The following is a 12,444-nucleotide window of genomic DNA, read 5'->3' as shown; positions in this document are numbered from 1 at the left end:
ATGGGGTTAGTACTCATTGTTTTCCAAAAGACCGGACAGTGAGGGAGAAATGGGAGCGCTTGGTGTACACAGGCTGTGCACTGAAACGGTGCAAAGCTCTCACAGCCTGCTGGCGCTTCCGCAGGTAACGTCACGAATCTGGCTCCAGACTCCATTGGGATTTTTCCAGACACTTTTTTTTTTTTCCCCCCTGCTGTAGATAGATGGCCTTGTGCAAAATTACCCTTCTGGATGAGCGTGTAAAGGGACATACTTGCATATAAAAAATAAAAAAAAACACGAAATTGGTCCAGAATATGCACTCCAAGTCTAAAACCATGGGTGCTTCCCGGTTTCTTTTTAACAACAAGCTAGCCAATTAAATTATTAGTGATGCACATTGTTGTGAGCCATATGTTGTTAAACACGTTACTTCCTGTTTGGATATTGCTTTACTCTCGAGGCTAATGTGAGGATTTGACCTATTCTGGATTGATGGTTGCGTACAATATCGCCAATTCAGGTTAAAGTATTTTTACATTTGAGCTTGTGTGTGTGTTCGATTTTAAACTGCCAGTGTGTCACCTTTAGGACATCCTTTAACCCCATCGCCGATTTTGTCTGTGTTGCATCTCCAGCACACTTCACACAGTGACGGGCGGAACGATGGCGCAACGAGATCCAGCCGCTCCGGGGCGCGATGCCGCAACTCCATCGCCTCATGTGCCGACGAGCCACATATCGGCAACTATCGGCTGCTCAAAACCATCGGCAAAGGCAACTTCGCCAAGGTCAAACTGGCGCGACACATCCTGACTGGACGGGAGGTGAGGTTTAAACGTTGCTCAGCCCGTGGGCTTTCATCCTGCCTGTGACTCACTGGTTTGGTTTGTCCCCCCCCCCCCCCCCCAATTTATTTTTCTTCCCAGTCTTTCTCACTCATCAGTTTCTTCCTTCACTTGCTCACTGTCCGGTCCAATGAGTATTAAAAAGCTGAGGTTTAAAAATAAAATCAGATTAAAAAAAAAAAAAAAAAAGTAGAATACTGTTAATGTTAGAGGTGTGACATTCAATTTCAATCCATGATTCAAAAATCAATTAAAATTTAACGAGTCACGATTCACTAACAATACCTGATTTCATCCCAGTCACCCGAGATGCATAGCAAATTTCGACAAGCGGTATAATTTTGATATTATTAATTCGATTCAGTATCTGGAGCTGTACGTGGGCACAGCCGTGTTTGTTGTTGCTATAGCAATCTCGCGAGCTCACGTGTTGCTTTGTGAACAACATGGGGGACGACTCGGGATTTTTAAAAGCCCAGTTTGGTGGCATTTCTTACAATCCCGGAGCCTTGTGCACTCTCTGGACAATGAATGTTGTGTCTCAGGAGGTGGTATTTACTTTAACACAAGTGACTGTGTGTTTATTATTATACCCCCACTCCGAGGGGGGGGATACTGGTTTACCTCTGTCCGTCCGTATCTCCGTCCGTCCGAAACGCCCATTTTCTCAGCAACTACAAATCGCAACTGTGTTGATATTTGGTACCGAGCTTCAGCTTGGGGTTCTATACCGTGTGTACCGTTTTCACGTCTGTTGCACATGATCATATGGAAATAGAGAGTGGGGGTAGGAGTTAATAAGTTTTTACTTCTTCCTACTCCTTTTTGAACATGTTTAAGTTCATTTTTATTATTATTAGTTAATTAGTAGTAAAATTAGTCGTTTATATATATTCTTTTTATTTTATTAATTTTTTTCTATGATTATGGTGTAGTTTGTTTTTGGTTTTGTTTTGACTGTTCACTGTTCACACATGTTCGAAATAAAGATTTCAATTTCAAATTTTAAATTTCAAAAACAAGTAAAGAGCGGTGTTCTCCCCAGGGATTTCAAATAGCATCCTGGTACACTGTCATTTTTGAAATGGCATCAAAATCCACTCTGTTTCGTAATTACATTGTCAGTAAACAGGAAGTTGATGTGCGACAGACCTGAAAACGGTACAGACGGTATAGAACCCCAAGCTGAAGCTCGGTGCCAAATATCACGCAGCTGTGATTTGTAGTTGCTGAGAAAAGTGTTACGAAAATTTTGTAAATCCACGCTATGTGTTTCATAAGTACACTCTGTTGGTAAACAGGAAGTCGATGTGCGACAGACCTGAAAACGGTACACACGGTACCAAGTGGCTACGATTTGTGGTTGCTGAGAAAATATGGAATCAATTTTGTGCCAAAATGTTCGTACAATACTTTTTTTTGAAATAACAAAAACGATAAATCAAAAAAAAGTCAATTTTTTTAGCCTGGCAAACAAATTATTCGTGTAATCGTGCAAAATATCAGTCTATTACTCTTCAGAAACCTTTTATTTTTGTTCCGCGTCTTTCTCAGTTTTGTTTGACGTAATTTATTTTGGTTGCAATTCCAGCTTTCTCATTTGCGCTCCCTGACTTTTCTGCTTGCAGTTTTGGCACAAACTTGACGTGTGGGTGGGCTGTCCAGGAATGCATTCCCATTGGCTAACTTGTGTTTGACTGACAGCTACGCTCAGCCATTCCCTACTCGGATTCTGGCGGACTGTTTGACGAGTGACCGATCCATTGACAAGGATCAAACAAGGATGGAGTGGACTTCAGTGGCGACTATGAAACTGAATTAATTCAACAAAGTCTAAGTACGGGACAAATGTGTTGCAGTAGTACACATTATGCAGGCGTGTTTAACGTTAGCAAGACAGCTATTATATTGGGTAGTGGAGCTAAGTCTAACATTTGACTTGCCACGAAACACCTGCATAATGTGCACTTCTGCAACACATACAACACATTTGTCCCGTACTTACACTTTGTTGAATTAATTCAATATCGTAGTCGCCACTGAAGTCCACTCGATCCTTGTTTACCGTCAATGGATCGGTCACTCGTCAAGCAGTCCGCCAGAGTCCGAGTAGGGAATGGCTGAGCGTAGCTGTCAGTCAAACACAAGTTAGCCAATGGGAATGCATTCCTGGACAGCCCACCCACACGTCAAGTTTGTGCCAAAACTGCAAGCAAAAAGTCAGGGAGCGCAAACGAGAAAGTTGGAATCGCAACCAAAATAAATTACGTCAGACAAAACTGAGAAAGACGCGGAACAAAAATAAAAGGTTTCTGAAGAGTAATAGACTGATATTTTGCACGATTACACGAATAATTTGTTTGCCAGGCTAAAAAAATTTGACTTTTTTTTTTTTTTTTTAATTTTGATATCTTTTTGTTTGATATTTCAAAAGTATTGTATGAACATTGGCACAAAATTGATTCCATAAGAAAAAGGTTAGGAAATTTTAGTAAATGCATTCAGTGGGTAAACAGGAAGTTGGTGTGCGACAGATGTGAACACGGTATAGAACCCCAAGCTGAAGCTCGGTACCAAATATCAAGCAGTTGTGATTTGTAGTTGCTGAGAAAAGTGTTACGAAAACTTTGTAAATCCACGCTATGCATTTCATAAGTATACTCAGTTGGTAAACAACTTCCTGTTTACTGACAACGTATTTACGAAACACAGCGGATTTTGACGCCCTTTCAAAATGACAGTTTACCAGGATGCTATTTGAAATCCACTGCTCTTTACTTGTTTTTGAAATTGAAATCTTTATTTCGAACATGTGTGAACAGTCCAAACCAAATAACCATCATAGAACAAAGAAATAATTTAAAATGATCATGTATGATACCAATTATTATTTGATGTGAATGTCTGTATAATACTAATGATACTACTAATAAAATACTAATTGTTTCAGGGTTAATTATTTGTTGAAGTCAGCGTTCATAAGTGTCCTCTTCCTTCGATTGCTTGCATTCTGGTATAAGCGAGAGTGAGGGGGGGGTACGTAAGTCAGCAGTAGCTCACAGTTGATCTTGTGGTTTTTTTTAAAAGATTTAGACAAAAGCCATGAAGTTTTCATTGCTTTTTTTTGTTGTTGTTAGTGTTTTGCAGTTTGAAAATTTAAAGTGTGCCAAGAACGGCTGAACTGTGATGGTTCATAGTTGCATTCAAAGTGATTGGAGTCTGAATAAAAACTACAAAGGCAACCCTTTTTTTATTTTTTAATTGCTCTACATTTTCAAGGCTGACAGTTAACAGAATATTGACAGTGATTTGCATCAGTTATAAAATAGAGGACAAAAAAAACCCCTGAATCGTGACTCGAATCGAATCAGAAGGTTAAAATCGTGAAAAAAAACCAAACGGAATTGTCACACCTCGTATTAAGCATTCGCCACAGTAATTCTGAAGTCTCTTTCACTTTGTCGTTTTAGTTCAGTGCTATTCCCCCGTGAGCAGCAGGGTCGGTGAAATCTAATTTGTCTTTTTCCTTTGCTGCAGGTGGCCATAAAAATTATTGATAAGACACAGCTCAATCCGACCAGTCTCCAAAAGGTAAATATTTTGGATTTCTCCTGAGTAGTAATATTTATTCTCTCTCTCTCATATATCCGTCCTTTTCCCAGTTTATACGTTTTTTTTTTTTTTGTGGGGGGAAAATCTATCCTCTGCTTTTGTTTTACCCCTGAGATTTGTGTTATTCGTGCATTGAAGGGCATTGTGGTAGATCCAAAATGGTTCAGTTTTACCGCAGTAGTAGCCCGAGCCTCTTTAGCACTAGCTAACCGAACCCAAAGCTTTTCAGTGCCAAATCGGGTATGGTGACGGGTAAGTGACGACTGACGGAGAGCGTCCGAGGCAACGAATAATAGCAGGAGTGGAGAAATCCAGACGAGTGTCATGAGTAATAATGGCGCACGCGTCTATACAGAAAGCAGAGCGCTTAGACGGGGCTGAAGATGAGGCTTTTACTCTGATGCCCCTTTTCCACCAAAGCAGTTCCAGGGCTGGTTCGGGGCCAGTGCTTAGTTTGGAACCGGGTTTTCTGTTTCCACTGACAAAGAACTGGCTCTGGGGCCAGAAAAACCGGTTCCAGGCTAGCACCAACTCTCTGCTGGGCCAGAGGAAAGAACCGCTTACGTCAGCGGGGGGGCGGAGTTGTTAAGACCAACAACAATAACAAGACCGCGAAAGATTGCCATTTTTAAGCGATGAGAAGCAGCAGCTGTACAAACGCGAAGTCATCCATTATTGTTGTTGCTGCTGCTGCTTCTTCAGTGTTGTTGCGTTGATATTCGTGCCAAGGTTTATGCAAACGTAGCGACGTAACTGACGTATACAGCAGGGGCGATTTCTCAGAGACAACAAGGGAAGCCGAACTTCCCCTAAAATTCTCTCCCCAAACTGCGGCGTCTACAACGTTGAATTCTCATTAAAACAATAACTTGCATAACATAATATATGCCCAAGATTGTATTTATGTTCATGACTATCCTGTAACTTATTTGAGTGATGTCTGACGAACTTGCAGTTCGCTACAAGAATCACCTTTGCTGCCAGGCTGTAACCTTTCTTATTTCAATGGGCTCTATGGACTGGCAGCAGTGTTGCCAGATTGGGCGGTTTTAAGTGCATTTTGGCGGGTTTTGAACACATTTTGGGATGGAAAACATCAGCAGTATCTGGCAACACTGACTGGCAGCCGGGTATCCGCTGCAGTCTACGAGACGGCTCTGAACAGCCAATTTCGGCTAGTTGTTATTGGTTAAAATCAACAAAATCGTCACTTCCAGGGAAGCCGGGCTTCTCTGGGACTAAACGAGACAGTGGGAGGGACAAGAAGCCGGGCTGATGAAGGATTATTGGAGGTGGTGTTTGAAAGACATGAGGAGGGCGGTACTTCGGCGAGGAACACGGAAGTATGATCAGTCAGTCCTCAGCGGATGTCGAGAAAGTGTAGTCGTGTGCCACAGTGCTGTCCGACTTTCTTTTCATATAAACGTTTCTTCTCATTGATGTCTCTGTACATTACTCTGTAAATAAATGTAAATATTACTCGTTGTGCTCCGTTAACTTTCATCCATTCTATCAGTTTGATCATTCGCGAATTCACTCGTTTATTTCATTTGTAGTTCAATCTGGTTGTAGGCTAGCCTGAGCCTTATTGGGATCTGCAGTGCTAGCTGCTAACAGAAATTGGTGAAGTCTCTGGAAAGCACAACCAGCTGGTATGACAGGGTCACAGACCATTTTCTGGAAAAGGAGCAGAGGGCAGAATTTGTGTATAAATAGTGTTCATGTTCATGAATCTGAAGTGTGTATATTGTTCAGTAATGTTAAGAGAATGGTGGGCTCTGTGTTATAGGTTATACCTGGGTATAATATTCAAGGTTCTGTGTGTTGCATAGCCTACCTGGTTATGAATTTCCAGACTGTGTTGCAGAAGATGTTCAAGGATGTGTTGCACAGCTGGGTGTTGTGTTAAAGACTCTGTGTTGCATATCAGGGTATGATGTTCAAGGCTCTTCGTTGAATAGCCAGTGATTTTTGGATGTTTGATATTTTTGATTAAGGATATGAGGCACTAGCCTGGCAAGCCAGACTATAACATGAAATGTACAAGCAAAAATACTTTCTGCCACTAGGTAGGGTTGTCTAGTTCACTGTGCTAATGGGGCACACCTTTCTATGCTTTGATATCCGGCCTACAGGTTTTACGATGAATGCGTAAAATGGGCTTCCCCTGTTTTAAAAACCAGCAGCCGCCACTGGTATACAGCGACGTAATGACGTGGCTTCCCTTAGCACCACGAGTGATGGAAAAGCAAACTGGTTCTCAGCTGGCTCGCAAGTTGAACGAGTTGTGAACCAGCACCAGTACTGGCCCCGAACCAGCCCTGGAACTGATTTGGTGGAAAAGGGGTATGAGAGCTTCTCAAGGTCTGCTGCTGTCCGTTCACGTATTGCTTACTGAAGCTCCGTGACTAGTAGCGCTGTCTTTTTGTAGCATCTCGCTGATTCGGCTTTCGAGATCACATTGAGGTTGATCAATGTTCCTTTACGCTGATGTGCTGTCTCCTTTTAATTAACTCACACTTGTTTTTCCACACAATTGATTTTATTTGTTTTCCATTCATGGACACGGTGACAGCTTGTGGCACTGGGTGCGGTTGATGCCCACAAGTTCAACCCTTCCACAGCTGAATTAGTACAGCTTAGGGTAGATGGGGACAATCATTTGTTAGAGCTGTCTTTAAAAAAAAAAAATCTGCAGTAATATGTTGCTACGGTAATAGGAATCTGCAGTAAATACATGTTTGGGCCAAAACAAATGTCAAACATGGCTGGTTTGATGATACTGTTGAAGGTTGTTGGTGGTCTTTTACTTATTCAAGCTGACGACGTACGGTATTTGGCAGTGAATCCAAGCTTACAGTGCCCTCCACTATTGTTGTAGGGGTTTGAAACAATCCACCCTTTGGTGAAGGAGCTTCATCTCACAGTGGGGGGGAAAAAATGAGAAGAATCCAACCTTGATTTGAAAAATTTATTCAGAGAAAAACAAACCTCCTCAAGAAATATTTTCTACAACAACAACAAAACCTCCCACATTGGCATCCCTGAAAATTCTAGTGAATACAGTGTAACTAACGGAAACGTGTTTCCTATTCAAGTTGTACATGTTTGAGTTGATTGGAGTGTGTAGGAGCTTTCAAGCTGTAATCCATGACTTCCTGATTAACTGGGGTACAAGTATGAGGTGATGCAGAGACCAAATTCCCTTAAGCTGGGCATACACTGTGCGATTTTTTTCAATCGCGGTATTCAGCCGCTGCTCACACTGTACGAGTGAATCGCGGGGTAAACAGCACGCAGCTTACGATTCCTGTTCTCACACTATACGATGCGATGCTCAGGATTTCAAACGGGTTTGATTTTCATCCGATCGATCGGGAGGAGGTCGTGAGGTGTTAAGGCCAATTTATGCTGACAACCCAGTCCTCGCAGATAGCGTTGCAGATAGCGTCCGCGTAGCCCCCCCACCTTCGCAGACGCTCTGCGCGCACCTCCCAAAAATTGTGACCACCGCAGAAGCCTCGCAGACAGCGTCGCAGACAAGAGGGCTCTGATTGGTCCACTCTACATCCGCTGTACACGCACTTCCGCTTCCCTACTTTCCCGGTTTTTGTTTTCACGACCGCCATTTTTAAAAACACGAGCGAAGATGGAGCAGCACGAAGAGCGGTTGATCGAGGAAGTGAGGGAGTACGTACATCTATACGACTCCAGTTCTAGTCATTATAAGTAACCGGAGGATAAACACTCCACTAACCACACCCACCAACTACTCCTAGCGATTTCGCGACTTCGCGCCCCCTTGCGTTGTGGCGGTGAATAACATCGCGCACGCCTATTACTCCCCGCTCAACGATAAATTACAACTGTCTGCGAAAAGCTATCTGCGAAAGCCTTGTCGCAAGAGCATGCAGAGGCCCTTAATCGCTTGTCGTTACCCCATGTATACTACACGATCCGAGACGCACGATTGAGCCAAAACTCGGCCCGATCTCCAAAATAGTCACGGGAGTGAAAATCGTGTCAAAATCGGGCCAAAAATCGCACAGTGTATGCCCAGCATTAGTTATCCACCAATATGGGGAAGATGAGAGAGAACACAAACCAAATGATTTATGAAGGTCAACAAACTTCTCAGTCAAGGAATGGTTGTTTTAAAAAAAAAAAAAAGGAAAAAAAAAGCTACTCGCCTGAAAATGTCCACTTCTACTGTTAGGGCAATAAGTTATGATTATTATTATTTTTTTACCAGTAACTTTTTAAGGATTGTACCAGTAAGATCAAAATAATAAACCTACCAGAGGCGGTTCTTGAGTGTTTCAGACTGGTGTGTGACATTTTGACGAGTCATGTAGACAGTTGGTGTCCTTTAGGTGGAACGCTTTGAGACTTCCGCTTTTTTTTTTTTTATGACGGTATACTGCAGTGTTCATAAACAGTTTTAATGAATGCAGAAAGTGGGACTAGAATAAGAAGTTATATCTACACTGTGGGCGGCACGGTGGTGTAGTGGTTAGCGCTGTCGCCTCACAGCAAGAAGGTCCGGGTTCGAGCCCTGTGGCCGGCGAGGGCCTTTCTGTGCGGAGTTTGCATGTTCTCCCCGTGCCCACGTGGGTTTCCTCCGGGTGCTCCGGTTTCCCCCACAGTCCAAAGACATGCAGGTTAGGTTAACTGGTGACTCTAAATTGACCGTAGGTGTGAATGTGAGTGTGAATGGTTGTCTGTGTCTATGTGTCAGCCCTGTGATGACCTGGCGACTTGTCCAGGGTGTACCCCGCCTTTCGCCCGTAGTCAGCTGGGATAGGCTCCAGCTTGCCTGCGACCCTGTAGAACAGGATAAAGCGGCTAGAGATAATGAGATGAGATGTACACTGTATGACCAAAAGTTTGTGGACACCTGACCATCACACCTATTTGTGGTTGCTACAAAGTTGGAAGTCGAAGTACTTCCCGCACCATTTGTGGTGCGTTTGGCGGTGCCAATCTCAGTTTCGTAACCCTCAGCCTCTCTCCTATATTACATAGCTAGGGTTACAGTGGGGGGCTAGTCCTCTGGTAACTGCCAGTTTGACTCCCCACTCGCATCTGTATTGCAGCGTGCCTTGCCAGATGCCATTTTTATGATTGTCTTTGGTATGACCCGACCGTGAATAGAATTTGCGATCTCCCGATCGAGAGGCGGACACGCTAACCACTAGGCCACTCGCCGGTTAAAGTTGGAAGCAAACTTGAATTTAATTTATTTGTCACATAGTTCATGACCGGAGAAGAATACAGGGCCAAGCCCCAACTGATTTTTCAACCCCTTTGCTTTGGCATAGATTTTTACACCAGATGCCTTTCCTGACACAGCCTTCCCCAATCTCTCCAGGTTTGGGACTGGCACCAAGTATGCACTGGCTTGTGCAACCCCAGTGGCTGGGTATTTTTACCTAATCTGCATGTCTTTGGGGGTGGGGGAGGGAACTGGAGCACCTGGAGGAAAGCCATGCAGACATGGAGAGAACATGCAAACTCCACACAGAGAGGCCCCCGTTGGCTGGGAGGTTCAAACCCAGAACCTTCTTGCTGTGAGGCGACAGTGCTAACCACTACACCACTGTGCCACCCTAAACAGTCGTATCCGAAAGCTTTGTATGCTGCAGCATTAAAATTTCCCAAACCTCTTCCAGCACGACCATGCACAAAGCTTCGTCCATGAAAACAACGTTGGAGTGGAAGACCTCGAGTGTCCTGCAACGAGACCTGACCTCAACGCGTTAGGGACGAACTGGAACACTGTCTGCACCCCAGGCCTCCTATTCCAACATCAGCACCTGACCTCACTAATGCTCCTGTTTCTGAATGAACACAAATCCCCACAGCTACGCTCAAATATAGCGTGAAGCCTTCTGTGAAGATGACGGCGAATGAGGGATTCAAAAAGCGGAATTGCGACGGGCAGGTGTCCACAAACTTTTGACCATGTAGTGGAATTCCGAAATCCGGCACTTTTTTTTCCCCCCTCTAAGGCACCGTCTCTCAGACAGAGAGCTCGCCTGATCCACTCACTCACAGCTGCTCGCTCTAGTCTGTCTCTGACACTATTTCCGTCTGCTCTTATGCAATTGGTAGGTGTGGGAGGAGTGCCTGTACCTCGAGTTCTGCCTCTTCATTTAGAATCCTCCACTTTCTAATCAGATCAGGCCACCTGTGGTGGTGGTTTTGGGAAAAACCGTGAGCACTCGGCAGCAGCTGGCTGTTGAACATAATCGTTGCGTGTAGACGGACCGCGTTGGTGGAACCGTGTGGGTGGAGATGATCCCCATCAGTCATCCCAGATGATTTAGGAGTTGTTTGTATCCTAGAAGCTCACAAAGCCAGATTTGCATCAAAACACCAAAGGCTGACTCCAGGCATGCAGAAATACTGCTGTAGCACAAGCAGGGAGGGTTTTTGTTAAGCAGGTGCTGAGTGTTTTGTTCTTGCAAAGTGACCTCTCTATTGGGTAACTTCCTGCTTTGGAGTGGAAGGACACAAATCTCTTAATATTGATGGATTACTTGCGCACACAGCCTTTCTGTATCTGGGCCAATGGCTCTTCTGGCAGTGACCTCATACATGTGTACAGCACCCACAGACTCTTGTATTAGGCCGGCTCTATTTTTATTTATTTTTTTAATCAATACCCAGGGATGAGAGTTTTCTGCTTTTTTTTCAGTCAAAATTGACCTTTTTTTTTTATATTGTTGCATACATGTCAACCTTTGGTCAATCAAACCTGTATAACCAACCTCCAAAATCCGTATTTCCCTTATAAAATCCGTATAATATGCAAATTAAAATTATTTACCTAAAATGTGAATGATAATTAACAATGATATATCCCAGTTAGGGCGGCACGGTGGTGTAGTGGTTAGCGCTGTCGCCTCACAGCAAGAAGGTCCTGGGTTCGAGCCCCGGGGCCGGCGAGGGCCTTTCTGTGTGGAGTTTGCATGTTCTCCCCGTGTCCGCGTGGGTTTCCTCCGGGTGCTCCGGTTTCCCCCACAGTCCAAAGACATGCAGGTTAGGTTAACTGGTGACTCTAAATTGACCTAAATTGTGTGAATGTGAGTGTGAATGGTTGTCTGTGTCTATGTCTCAGCCCTGCGATGACCTGTCGACTTGTCCAGGGTGTACCCCGCCTTTCGCCCGTAGTCAGCTGGGATAGGCTCCAGCTTGCCTGTGACCCTGTAGAACAGGATAAAGCGGCTACAGATAATGAGATGAGATATCCCAGTTACTTTTTATTCAATATTAATAACAATAAACCTTCAGAATGAATACAAAGCTCCAATGTTTGACAAAAACACAGTGTTATCAGCGTAGTTACGAAGGAAATACTTCGTTGTTTGGAGACAGGTTTCACCGAGCAGCTATTATGCGCGAGACTTCATATTGGCCACAAAGTCAGAAAATCTGTTCGTAAAATTACGTTATGGGTCAGTCCATGAAATGGGGTTACCAAAATGTGACACAGAGGGAGTCACTTAAAACAATTTACAACTGAAAACAACTTTTATTTCCATGAAGCATTGACCATATAAGAAAATACAACATAGTTGTTAAGATAACTCCTGCTCTACAATGTATGATATAATCCATAAATATTTACCCGGTTGCTAATGTAACAAGGACACGAACAAGCTTTTAAAAATAAAGGAAAAATATTGATAATTTGCTTACTTTAAACATTAACACTGAATAAGAATTCATTAGAAATATTAGTTCAACATCATAAACACTGAAAATATGAAATACCAGTATTTCGCAAACTTCATAAAATCTCTAAGATTTGAACAATAACAGTCATTAACAGGAAACAGTTTCATCCTCGTGTTATACAAGTCACAATAACATAGTAGACTTCCTTATCACATAATATCACCAACTGTCAGTCGAACGCAACACGGTTTTAAGCGTAACTTTGCTGGACACGCTGATAATATCACCTACCTGCTCTTGCTGGCCGCCATTTTGATGCCAT

At 43.4% G+C, this 12,444-nt stretch overlaps 1 protein-coding gene across 4 annotated transcripts in view; it reads left to right on the top strand.

Annotated features, from left to right (window-relative positions):
* mark3b (MAP/microtubule affinity-regulating kinase 3b) overlaps positions 1-12,444 on the top strand; it is a 195,627-nt gene that overhangs the window by 36,151 nt on the left and 147,032 nt on the right. For all 4 annotated transcript variants that reach the window (XM_060917734.1, XM_060917733.1, XM_060917737.1 and 1 more), the window contains exons 2-3: positions 618-806; positions 4,365-4,418. In XM_060917734.1, the coding sequence (XP_060773717.1) occupies positions 618-806; positions 4,365-4,418 (243 nt within the window). The remainder of the gene's footprint in view (positions 1-617; positions 807-4,364; positions 4,419-12,444) is intronic.

This window comes from Neoarius graeffei, chromosome 3, assembly GCF_027579695.1.
Source record: "Neoarius graeffei isolate fNeoGra1 chromosome 3, fNeoGra1.pri, whole genome shotgun sequence".
In the NCBI taxonomy this organism is placed as follows: domain Eukaryota; kingdom Metazoa; phylum Chordata; class Actinopteri; order Siluriformes; family Ariidae; genus Neoarius; species Neoarius graeffei.
The sequence above is the reverse complement of the archived record's forward strand: the minus strand, read 5'-3'. Positions and strand labels throughout refer to the sequence as shown.